The sequence below is a fragment of the Caloenas nicobarica genome, chromosome 2, assembly GCF_036013445.1.
Source record: "Caloenas nicobarica isolate bCalNic1 chromosome 2, bCalNic1.hap1, whole genome shotgun sequence".
Classification (NCBI taxonomy): Eukaryota; Metazoa; Chordata; class Aves; order Columbiformes; family Columbidae; genus Caloenas; species Caloenas nicobarica.
The window spans coordinates 87,239,719-87,253,287 of NC_088246.1; the positions used below are offsets into that span (position 1 = coordinate 87,239,719).

At 39.5% G+C, this 13,569-nt stretch overlaps 1 protein-coding gene across 1 annotated transcript in view; it reads right to left on the minus strand.

Annotated features, from left to right (window-relative positions):
* The window catches only part of TRIO (trio Rho guanine nucleotide exchange factor), a 255,708-nt gene that overhangs the window by 173,824 nt on the left and 68,315 nt on the right, over positions 1-13,569 (minus strand). The window contains 2 exon segments of the mRNA XM_065629284.1: positions 3,064-3,178; positions 9,322-9,396. Of these exon segments, the coding sequence (XP_065485356.1) occupies positions 3,064-3,178; positions 9,322-9,396 (190 nt within the window).

The window sequence follows — 13,569 nt, forward strand, 5'->3', positions numbered from 1 at the left end:
GAAGATGGCATATTGTTCTCACCCACCACTTCTGCAACATTTTTAAACTGTCTTGCATCTAGTCCCATATTATCTGAGAGTTAAAGAGTGTTACTCTGTAGAGGGGGAAAAAAAAAAAAACCAAAACCTTTATTGACAATTCCTTCTATAACAGGATCGATTTGTGGATAGTTAATGGATAAGAAAGCATTTTACAGCTGTGAAGAAAACCACATCAACCCACTTCTGCAAAAATTGAACTCTGTTTTGCCATTCAAAAGTTGACAGACCTTACGCTCAAATTCTCTGGCAACTCTTCTGAGAATGGCAGATTTAACTTGTTTTCATCGATACCTCTTGTACACTTAGTGCTTGCCACTGATCAAAAGCAGCAATCACCACCAACACCAGAAATTTTGATTTTGTTCCAGTAGAACTTGCTACGTGACCTTGTTAACATAGAAAGGGAAAATATTTCAAACCCAATGTGTCATAGCAAATGAACTATCAAAAGGGATCAAATGTCCATTATTTGAGTATATGAGTCATTTTCAGGGATATGATTAATGTAAATGCAATCCTGAAATTCATGTGGTGAGGTTTGCAGAGTGTCCAAGAAGTAGGGAAGCTTCACTGGCATACTTTAGACTGTCTCATTGGCCACACCGTGGAAAGATGAGTTATGACTGATGCAGAAGAGCACAAGAGCTTCTGAAAGACATGGTAATAAAGGTTCCTCAGAACAGGAGGGTTTTTTTAAAGTTGGTTAAAAAAAAATTATAAATAAATAAGGAGTTTATCAAGGTAAGTGTTAGCTGTCCCACCTCCTTACAGGAAAGCCAAAAATGGCAACTGTAGCAGGAAAACACACTAAAACTGACTAGCTTGGAATACACGTAGGCTACAATGTACAATTTCCTCATCATGGTGAAAATGTTTTCTAACAGCCTCACAGGATTACAGGACGAAAACCAACTACTCTCTTGAAGATTTTTGAAAGGCTGCACGGTATCATACAAGTGCTGCTCAGCTCATCCCCATCCTACCACACAAACCGACCACGTGTGAGGAGTACTTGCCATTAATTCATGTGAGGCACACATCTACTGGGGAGTACAATGCAGCCCCTCATCACGTGTTATGGTATAGATGTGTCTTCATCATCTGACAAGAGATAAATCCCTTTTGGCCAAGAATCACGAAAATTGTTCTGGGAAGCTTTAGTCAGCCAAGGTCATCTGTTAGAACCTGAACTACACTAATACCTGGTCCAGTCAGCACTGAAGACTTAAATTTAGCAATATTTTTAAATTAAATAAATTTTTAAACTAGTAAAATTGTGAGACTGAATCACCATAGAGTGTTTAGATCTCTTGCCAAACAACTGATACATCTGAATCTTCAGCTATCTAGAGTAACGGTACTGCAGTAACTAACCAACAGTCCAACTGTTTGGGGCTCTTTTTGCTAATTAAGAAGTCACAATTGGTACAAGTTGCATGACCAGTCCCTAAAACATTACTTGTATGAAAGCGAGTCTTGCTTTTAATAAAGCTCCCTTTATTCTCAAAGCTTTGCCTTGCTTACAGAGAAATAAAAACCTGCACTAACTTTCTTTTTATTTTAAATCTATTGATACTAACCTAACATACACCTTTTGCTAGGGAATGACAGTATTTTGCCAGATTACCTCTAGAAAAATCTCTTGGGCATATTTTGATGCATATTTATCTATTAATAATAACTTCTCTAGTATCTTGAACCTCTAGAGGGCTAGAACACATATCAAACATTCAAATGTGAAGCTGAATTACTTCAGAGGTAAAAATCTCAAGACTTCTTCCCCTCCTTCTTCCTTTTTCTCCACAAAATCCCACACCTAACAGACAAACAACAACAACACAAAACCAAAAAACAAACAAAAAACCCACACAAAAAACCCAAAACAAACAAACAAAAAACCCAAAAAAACCACCCCCCCCCAATTAAAAAAAAAAAAAAAAAAAAAAAAAAAAAAAAAGAAAGAATACTAAACACTCTTACACTTCAAAGTGAAATAAAGACCAGAACCATTGAATTGCCAACAATTGCTCTTAGGAAAGGCCATGCACAATCTTAATTACATGTCTTGAAGTTATATTTATGAAAGCACTTTTTCAATCTGAAACTGATGTCTGATTACATCGGATGCAAAGAGGAATGCCTACAAATTAACACATTACAGAAATACGGAAGATATTGCATTCAGGGATGTTGTCCAAGAGATTTTTTTTCAACTATGACAACTGCTCCTTGAGGTCATAGGCAAACATGTTCAAGAACAGTCTGAGTTGCTCCAGTCTGCAATAAATGTTACCAGATGCTAAGACGGACTTAAAATGAAGTTCTCGAGATAATTTTTGTCCCCAATTCAGTTACTACTAGGGCAAAAAAGTTTTATGTGAACAAACGTTTTATATAAATATTTATATATATACAAACGCACAGGTGCTGGATTTGACTTCTGCGTATTTATTTAAACAGCATATTGTAATTCACAGCTTAAACTGTTGATAATACGATGATCTCAATATTTTCACACACCTGTCCATAGGTTTATCTGAGATCTGTACAAGCAATTTCACATATCTCTCTCTTGGTTAATTCCTGTGCTATATCGAGAAACTATAACTTATCTAACACAAATAACAGGAATGTTGTGCTGACCTCAGTCCACACAAGGCATACCGTGAATGATGACCAGCAAGTTTCTAATTATTGATGTACTGAAGGCCTTTGAGGAGTATTTGCATTCTTTACCACAGTGGCAGCAATATGGCACAGTAGTGCCATTTCCATGACACAAACTACTTCCAGCTAAAGCACACCAGCCATTCTGCTAACAGCCCTTCTTCTACAAGCCAGAGTAATTATTTAGGTCTTTTCCAAAAAAGGAGTCTGAAAACAGTAATTGACAGAACCATGTATGAATTTGCTAATTTTGTTAACCTGCTCAATTTTGTTAACCTTCTAGCCTGCAGGTGCACTGCAACGTAATCCATTTTGTTTTATAGCTCCAGAGCTTATCAAGTGACCATCGCTTACCTGGGAATACACGCTAAGTAGGAAATTAGTCTTCTAAGGTCTTCTTGCCGTATTCTATCATGATTACTACGAGCTGGAAACGTTAGAATGGGACCTCCACGCTTATCTCTGCCACCTGAAAAATTTTTTTTAAAAAAAAGAAAATAAAAAAGTTTAAAAACCCCACAGCATAACATCGTTCTGGTTTGCAAAACTAGTCTTCAGAATACTTTTGGAAAACCCGAGTCCTACACTGTTGCATCAATATCCACTTAAAGAAATTAATCCAAGTTAAATGCCCACATGCACATTTAGAGACCAGTTTAAAATTGCATTTTGGAAGTATCAATAAGCAGATAGTCACAACTCCTACAGTGAGGAAGCATCTGTCAAAAAAATTGAAATAAAGAATAACCATGGCATTACACTTGCACATTACAGTCCCACTAAAGCTTGACTGGCAGCATGACATCTCCAGCAACGGTGCTTTGTTACTTATTTAACATTCGTTAACCAGCAGTTGTACCGATCAAACTTAAATATACAGTGATGCTACTTCGTAGGCAAGTACTTAGAGGATACTTAGCGTTACCTTTATTACTGCACGGAGTTTAGGTGTAGAGTATTTCACTCCCCAATGCATATTCAAGATGAGTGGGTGGATACTAATTAAGCATTTCATTTGTATTTTCAACCTGTTCTGATGTGCAGATTCTGACTTATCAGATTATAGTTTTAAATTTTGTTAGCAATGCAAAGCAAGGAAACTGAATCCACTCACTACGTAGGCACAAAAATCTGACTTGAGTGGCTCCACTTGAATGTATTCATCTTATTTGTGAAATTGAACAGACTTACTCTAGTTGAACATGCAAATATAATTTTATATCTAACCTGTTGCTAGTGACAAAATAATGTTATTATTACTAAATGCTAAATTCAAGCTAGAAGGCTGCCTTTATCAACATTTGTATTTGCAGACACATTCCTACAAGCTAAATTTCACATATATGTTCTCAACCACAGATGTGTGGACTGTTTTCTCCTGTCCCATGGAAACGCAGAAAAACGGTATTCTCTGTCCTGAATGATTTTTCTCTGTAAATCAGCTCCTCATTGTAATACCATGTTACTGGAGTTTTAAAAAAATCCCTTACAAAGGAAGGCCAAAAGCAAATGAACAAAACCAGTCACTCAAAAATTCATCACTGTCCTCCCCAACATTGTCTGCATGTGCTTGCTAGAGACACACAGCCTGGCTGGCAGGGTCTCCAGGGACTGTCTACACTGGACATGTTCCCCATGAGGCACCAAATGAAACTCAGAAAAGGCAAAAGCAGCTTGGAGTTTCTGTCAAACTGCAATGCCAGAAACAAACTTCAAAGGAAATTCATATTCTATTCCATGACCCTCTCAAGTGGGACATGAGATTAAAAACAACTGAGTTGTCTCATTCTAATGGGAAGAGGCAAGTCTGGCTTTGACCATCCTGACCCACTTGCCAAGCAGAGAGCTTTGAGGATTTTTACATAGCAAGTGACATGATAAAAACAAGACAGAAGCCCCAAGAGAGAGGAAGGATAAATCACAAGACTGGGAGCCCAAGAGCCCAGGCCTACGCTCAGCGCCAGAGTGATCTCTGGGCTCTGAAGCTCCCAAATGCAGCTGGAAGTTTGGTGCAGCCCTTCATGTTCTTCTCAGCCATCAGCTACAGATCTAAAAAAACAATTTAGGTTTCCATTAGCAAACACTATTGATTTCCACCTCCTAGAAAAAGTGCTCAATTGCTCAGGGTGGAAACTCTTCTTTCAAAAGCAACAGCTAGGAGGGAAAAGGCTGAATCGTCTTTAACATTCTCAAAGTGTTTTAAATAAATGCTTTGTTACACACAGTCACCTCAGATCAGTCCTCCAGGCCTTTCCCAAACAGCAACTCCTGTATCATGTGATTTTCCAACATGGCAAAGGAAAGAAACTTGTATTCTTTATGTCATTTTGGATGCCACTACAGTTGGCTCCCAACTCCACATATACCACAAAGAAAATCCATTTTTTAGAGTGTGCTTCTTACATTTCTGACAAATCCTATTCTGAATTTTTTTTTATGTTGGAGACAAAACTTGTCACGCAGATTTCAGGTATAGATGAGTACTGAAGGAACAAAGCATTGATTTTTGGTGAAAAAATTTTCACTGTCCAGTTGTATGCCAGATACCAAAATTGTAAGTATTATGCAAAAAGGTCCAAAGACTTGTCTTTTTACTGAAAGCTTTATGAGGCCTTTTCCAATAAATAACTCTCATTTCCTTTGTTCCTGATGCTCCTGTGTCATACACAAACAGGAATGTTAAAAGCAACAATGTCTGAGGCATCAGGTGGGAATTTCCTGTCTCGCAATCATCTTTATTCAACTCCACCCTCTATTTGACTTGGTTTAACAAAACCATATTAAGCTGCTACTATCATTGGTGAGACTTCCATTTTTACCTCTTTTCCTTTTATATAAACCCCCCACAGTACTGAGATATTATTTCTGTCTTTGTTTATGCCAAGATGTGTCATCTGAGTAGCTGATCCAACTCACGAGTCACCCGCCATGAATCACTTCTCTCAGGTGCACATCCCGAACTGCAGTCTTGTCAATGGTCTCCAAATAGCACTAAAAATCCAACAGGCTGAGTAGCGCATTTTTTTCAGGAATTGCCTTTTTACCCAGTCTCAAAGTACTTAAGTAAAGCTAAACAGTGGGCTTTTATGGCATGTTTGAAAAGCAGAACAAGTTAAAGTGCTGTTTCTCATATGAAACCAAGATAATTGTACCTGGTTAGAAAAGGCTACTCTTTGTATAAAGTTGTGTGGAAAGGTAACAGTATCTGTACTTCAACGGACTTCAGTTTAACACTGAACCAAAAAATTGCATACCAGACTCCATCCGTACTTCATGGTTACAACTCCAGCAGGCTTTTCTATTTCAGGCGGTTAGATGCCTAATACTAAAGCAGGAGTAGCATCTCAGAAAGGGCTTAGGACATACCTATGGTAGAAATAGTCTGGTGCTGGAATCAGGAGCAATATGCAGGCAGAAAGGCTGCAGTGGGATCCCAACAGCCTGGTGGAGCCAGGAGTCCTAGAATTTCCAGCAGCTCCTTCAGTGACAAATTCAGCTTCAAGCTTCTCATACAACCACAGAATAATCACAGAATAGCCCAGGTTGGAAGAGACCTTGAAAGATTATCTGGTCCAATCTTTAATGGGAAAGGGAGGCTGGATGAGATCATCAGCACCCTGTCCAATCACATCTTCAAAACTTCAGTGATGAGGACTCCCACCATGTCCCTGAGGAAGTTGTTCCAGTAAAGGATTGTTATCACTGTAAAAAATTTCTTATCTTGTATTGAGATGAAACTTCTCCTGGTGCAGTTTGTACTCATTGCCCCTTGTCTTCTTCATGTGGCTGCCTGTGAAGGGAGAGCCTCCATCCTCCTTGCGGCTGCCCTTTAAGTCCTGGAATACCGCGATGAAGTACGCCCTGAGTCTCCTCCAGGGAGAAGAGGCCTAACTCCTCCAGTCTTTCCTCATAAGGCAGGTTCTCCAGCCCTTTGATCATCTTCATAGTCTTCCTGTGGACCTTCTCTAGTCTGCCTGCATCATTCCTGAAGTATGGGGACCAGAACTGGACACAGTACTCCAGGTGCTGCCTGAAAAGCACTGAGTGGGACGATCACATCTCTTTCTCTGCTAGTGATGCTCCCATGGATGCAGCCCAGGATCCGATTTACCTTTGTTGCTGCAGCAGCACACTGCTAACTTATGTCCATCTTTTTGTCCACCAGGATCCCCAGGTCCCTTTCAGTAAGGCTGTTCCCTACCACACAGGCCCTAGGCTGTCCTGTGCTCTTTGGTTATTCTGACCCAGGTGCAGGACTCTGCATTTGCCTCTGTTAAACTTCATACTCTTCTTGCTAGCCCACTCTTCCAGCCTGTCCAGGTCTCTCTGTAAGACGGCTCACCTTTGTATCTCCATCTCACAATAAGCTGGTCTCAAGAAGTGCTTAACAAAGTCTTGTGCAAAGATGAGTGTCTTTAGTATTCTAAGAATACAAGGATGAATATACTGCTATACAGGCCATACTTACTCATTTGACTTGGAGAAGGATGGTCTCAGCAGAGAAAAGACTAGGGAAGCAAACTGAGGATCTCAAACACGCCATGATTTTTTTTTTTTCAGACTGTGTTATTTGTGTAACTTTCCTGCTCTATAAAAAAGAACCATTTCTTTGCACTGTTAAATGTCATACTTCATTTCTACTTGAGAAGGTACTTGATTATCAACAATGAACATGTTGCAACAGCTCTAACAGAACTCCAATACAAATGAGGGAGAGAAAAAAATACAAAAATATAGTGATGTTTCTGGATGCCTAAGGCTTAATCGGACTTCTAGAGTTTTTTGTAGAGATAACTGAGTTACCTTTAGATACGAGTTTCAGTACAGATACCTCAAATATATTTGTCCTACTTCTAAAGGCTTACAAATACACTGAAAGCCTCTCTGTCAGTAATCCAACAGTGTTCCTTACTTTTGTGTTCCCAGGTATAAAACTTGACAGTTCTAATTCGACAATGGTTGCTGTGGCTTGGTTGATGGCTTTTTGTTATCACTTGCATTACTAATGTGTCTCATTTCATTTGAGTCCCACTTGCAATGGAAACATGAAACTATGGATTTTGACAGATCAGTTCCAGCCAGCCTTGCTGCCCACAGCTGTTTGTTCCATTCTTCTGTCAGAAGTTGCTACCTTCACACAGGCAAGTTGGCAACCACTTCTTCCTGCCTGGACCTCATCTGCTCTGGATCATAATCCATCATCTCCCCTTAAATTTATCTTCAGCTTTCATTTGGCCCACTTCACTTGCACCGGATTAATGGCTTTTGAGAATGCCATATGCTTACAAATCAACATTAGAGAACACCTAACATCTTTCAGATCCCTTCTAAGGGGTCTAAATTAAGCTCTGGACAACGTGGAAATTGAGAGGTTTTGGAATGGAAACTGACTACATTCTCATTAAATGCCATAAAGCAAGGTCCAAAAAAGAGTAATGAGGGATTGAAATACCATGCTTAACTCCCTTTTCTCCTCTTCTTTCCCTCTGAAAATACAGTTTTAAGCAAGCCTTCACCACCACTACAATTCATAAGCAGAAGAATTGGCAGTTCAACACTACCAGGGAAACTGGCTCTGGTCAGTGCGTTATATCATTCATTAGAGCTATCAGAACCTTCTGAAATTAAAAAAAAAAAAAAAAAATCATCTTTTTTGCTTTACAGCTCTACTTGTCTCAGCAGAGTGGACAGGATGAAATACTGTGAACTACACGCACACACACACTGCACTTGGAAGCATCTGCCTCCATGCAGAGAAAAAAAACCACTAAAGAATATAAAGAATACAATTTCAGGGATCAGTTTCTGTGTTTTAATATTTACAGATAAGAGCTTTATTTTTTGAGTTCTTGACAAATTATTTATTAAAAAAAATCCCTCCTTTCAAATCTGAGACTGTCTTCTAAATCTGACACTAAGATTACGGCAAAGAGAACAATGTTGTTTAATCCTGACAGATTTGGCAACACTTCAGAAAGTCACACCCAAAATGCAGTTCACAAAAATATGCACCTCAGCCACGATTCCATCAAGTAAAGTTACTTATCAAGTTATAGAATATGTTATAGTATTAATCCATCTAAACCCCAGTTCTAAATCCTCTGCTGTTCCTCCTGAAGTAACTAACCAACTTCAAGGTATATGCTGGAAACAGCTAAAATTAGGTGCTAACTCATTTCACCATGAAGATACCAAGTGTGCTTCAAAGGACATGCTCTGAAGTTTCACTTCTGCAACAGAGATATTCCTCCAGTGCTTCAGATGGGTCAGTAACAAAGTCATTTCTGTAAAACTCTACAGCAGAAGAATCCAAAATACAGAATATTACTATGGTACAGCAGGTTGTTTTAAACAATGCTGTTGGCTATGTAGGTCAGACAGGACACAACTGGGATGACAACAAGCAGTATGTTCCACATTCCACAAGACATGTACCTGCTTTATTACAGATCCTTTCACAATGCTCATGTTGTGTTTGAGATATCTGACAGGAATAGGTGCTACCCTAGCTTTCCATGACTTTTGTAATGATATTTAAAGTATTTAGAAGACCATTTTACATGTGACTAACAATATAGTTATGCATTCCACAACAGAAGAAGAAAAACGTACCTGAAAGGTATGCAACTTTCTCCTTTAAAATTGGCAATACTTCCATAGCCTTCATTTCATCATTTTTGCGAAACCCTGAAAAAAGGAAAAGACAAGGTAGTTAGTAAGAAATTCAGACAAGCTCAGCTTCTACATTTAATGAATGCACTGTATAACATTTACATTTGGAACATAATTTGAATTTTATGACTATAGGAATTAAGATAACCTTACAGTAAAAGGTTGCAAAAAATAAACTTCTAAAATGTATTACAGAACAAATCATTGTTTTGACTAGCTTAACAAAAATAGCATGGTCTTTCAGCAAGCCTTGGTAGAAAACAGGATACTGGAATTAGCCTTTTTCATCAGTAAACAAAAACTGTCAGTTGAATCCTATTGCTTTTAGACATTCCAAATCCCACTTTCACTTTTTATTCCCGCAGAAAGGAGTAATATCAAGCTAATAAGAATAGGTACCTTCAGAACAATTACCAGTCGAAAAAAAACCCCTAAACCAACAAAAAACAAAACAAAACAAAAAATCACCCCAGAAATTCCCAAATGCCAAAACCACACCACACAAAAAGACCCACCAAAAAACCCCAACACTATTTACATGTAACCTTCCTCATGTCACTTCTGTAAGCAGAATTAGGAGATAAAGCTCCCAACCATGTCTTTGCTGCTGCCTGACAGGAGCAGTGCTTTATAACAGAGCACGTTTTGTCAGGCTAGCTCTGTACACCCATGGAGTTTGAGGTGTTCCCCACGGTGAGTGATTACAGACACTGTCGCAGAGCAGCACACCACCAGCGTGTCCCTCCTCTCTACTTCCATTACATTTCTGCGGCCAGATTCTAAACTCCTCCCTTCTTTAATAAAGGAAAGTTAGGCAGCATTTTATTGATGACCTTATACTCCACATTCACCTGTACAATACAGAATTGGCCCCTTTTGGGCCAATCTTGTTCATCTTACAAAAAATGTGTGATTTTGTACCCACACCGAACTCTCTATATGATCCTTCCCAGGCTCTTTGGATTCATGTGTTTTTTTCAAAATCTCATTTCTGAAGAAAGTACCTCTTTTGGGGTAAGGGGAAACACTTACTTCGCTATCACTGTTGAATCCCAGAAGTGCTGTTAAGTAAGACAGTCCAAATACCCTGATACAGCACAGTAGTTGTGTTCCTTAAAAGCAACAGTTTGAGCTATTTAGAATGTAAAATAAGCTTCTTAATTATTTATTGTTTCAGGGAAATCAGACAAGAGCAAGCTCTGGTGTACATGTGGCAGGCTTTTCTAAAAAATAATGGCTTTCCTCTATGCAAAAGGGTCACAATCCCTCTAGAGATGGCAGCAGCAGCTGTCATTCATGGCCATCAGGGAGGCCATCATTTCTCTTCCTCTTCAAAAATATCTAAATGTTTCATATCCTCTGGTTTCAGGCTCTGAGCTTTAACAAAAGAGCTGTGCAATTAAGATACAAAACCTGAAGGCATCATACTGCTGTCATCAAGTAACATAAGTATGTAAATAAGGGCATCATATGTGTAAATTACTTTACAGGTTCTCTATTCCAGCCAGGAACACTGAGACTTCTGTGCCACTATGGTATCTAGTTATGGGCATTACTCTTCAAAACAGACCCAGGACACACCAAACAGAACACTCAGGGGACAAACATGGCAAGCTGTTTATGTGTCATGGGCTATGAAGAAGGACTAAATGGAATGACACTGTTTAGTCTGAAGAACTGAGGGGAGTCACGGTAGCAGTCCTCAAAACACATGAAGGTCTAGTGGTGGCAAAAGTAAGCCAGCTAGAATTACAGCGAGAGGTTTACTTTAGATGGCAGGAAGTTTTGTAAAGGAAAGGACTGTGAAGCAGCACACAGGATTGTCCATGGAAAACTACAGACTAACCACAACTGTTTAAAAATGCATTTAGACAAATGTTTGTGAGCACGAGTCCCTCCAGTTCACTGTAACTGTTCAACCGGGACATTGTCTCAGCACCCACAGATTGCAAACAAAAGAAAACTAAACAAATCCTCTTCCAGCCATTGCCTAGTTCCCCATTTTCCCATGAACACCATAAACAAACCCCAAATTTGATACACATTCTCAGAAAGGCTAGACCAGGAAAACTGGTTCCTTGGGTAACCATGCTGCATGGAGGGTGTCTACACGATGGACAATATTTTGCAACTACACAACAACTCCAGACCAGCAAAGTAGCAGAAAGACGCAGATATTTCTTCCGTGTTTGCCCACAGACTCTCTGGAGTCTAAAACAGCTCCAAACGAACTTCTTGCATTATTCCTTCCTCCAGAGTACTGACTAAGGGTTATCAACCTTTTACTGAAACTGCCTACAGTTTTGTTCCTCCTAAATTTTCATTTCGTATGGACTACAGATTTAAATGAGACTTCAAGAAAAAAAATCTCGGGCTTAAATATCTCATCTAAAAAAACAGCAAACACCTTTTCCCACCTTGAAATATTTGGGCTTCAGTTGACTGCTAAGGCATACAGGCGCACTTCCAGAATTGTTAGTTCGGGTTTTTTTTTAAATGTGCTTTGAGCTACCCACCATAAGCTTACTGCCAAATTAGCGTGCTCAGCTTTCATATCAACCATGGCAATTCCTTTTCTTTACAGTAAATTTTGAGGTAGAAAACACTTTCTCCTCACCTAAAAAGCATGCAGAAACTAGTGCTCTACTTTGCTGTCTATCTTAGCTCAAAATTACCCAAGACACTGATGTTACTGCAACTTCCTTGCTCAGATTTCTAAGCCCTTAAACTGCTTCACCCCAGATGATGCGGAGTAGCTGCACATTTTATGTTGCCTGTGGCATGTAAGAAGCGAGAAACATTTAGCTAACATTTCTTTGACTATTAAGGGGCTGCTCAAGGTAAACACCCCAGCAAATACGTTAGTGCTTGGCTCATGTTCTGGATCTGCATATCCTTAAGGCTGACTGCCTTGGATTATCATATTCCTGCTGCTATAAACAGCCTATTTTTATTCCAGTTCTATAGTGTTAAAGCTTAACTGAAAGGCTGTGGGGATTACAATTGACGAAAGAATGCTGGGGAGCAAAGAGGATGAATGCAGCAAGAAAGTATTATACTTGTGTCTTCAACAGAGCAATAAAAAAAAAAAACAAAAAAATGCAATATAAACAGGTCTTAAGGGTTTGGGGTAGGTCCTCCCCCCTTTTTTAAAGCCTCTACACCACAAAATATTTGCAATTATGAGGATTTCATTTAAAAAAAAAAAAATAAAGGGGGGGACATTTACCGCACTCAAATGAAATGCCATAAATATCTGCACCAATCTCTCCTGACACAGCTCAGCAGCCTCCGCGCCAGCGGGCTGCATCACATGTTCCTGGGGGTGATGTCATCCTTACCCAGGCGGGCGGCTGCAGCTCCCGCCGCCGCAGCCAGTGCCCGCAGCTCCTTCGGCCCCACCGCCGCAGCGGGGACAGCAGAGGGGCTGGGGACACCGGACCCGGTGACAGCAGCACGGCCGCATTGGTGGCACGACCTGAGCCTGCACAGCTTGGGCTTTCATTCCCACGGCACGGGCTTCTCTTTTGAAAGCATGATGTATATGCGTATACGGCACGTATTTGTGATGTTCCTTTCACTATCCAGTTCACCTATTATGGCTTTTTTACTTAAAAAATGTGGGTTTTAATAATAAATCCTATGCCAGTATCTTGTAAAGATAATTTTAGTCTTTAATGGGAAAACCCTTCTTGACATTTTCAATGACAATTAACGGAATACTCATTTTACAGCTTCACATTTTTAATAGGAAGCATATGCCCTTCTGTTGTCTCCTACATCTTACAGACACTTTTCCGTAACCACCAGTCAGGAGGGAACCTCAGATTATGCTAATTAATATTCAACTTTAGTAGATTAACTAACACACAACTAAGTAGTCCATTTCAATTCAGGAGATTCTTTCCCTCCCCTATGAAGCTTTCAGGATTACACAATCCCCTGAGTTACAGCAATAAAGCCTTCTAATAAAACAGTCTGTTATCATAGAGCAGTTATTGAAGTGTTGTATCACACAACTAAAGATGTTTAAAACATGCAAACAAGAAAGAAGAAAAAGAACATTACCTAAACTTTTTATACAGATGTGTACACTGGAAAATTAAGAAGTCTTTCCCACAAATACACCACCTCCTCCTCACCCCCACAAATTCAGAGCCAGAAGACACCATCAGCCAGTTAAATTTA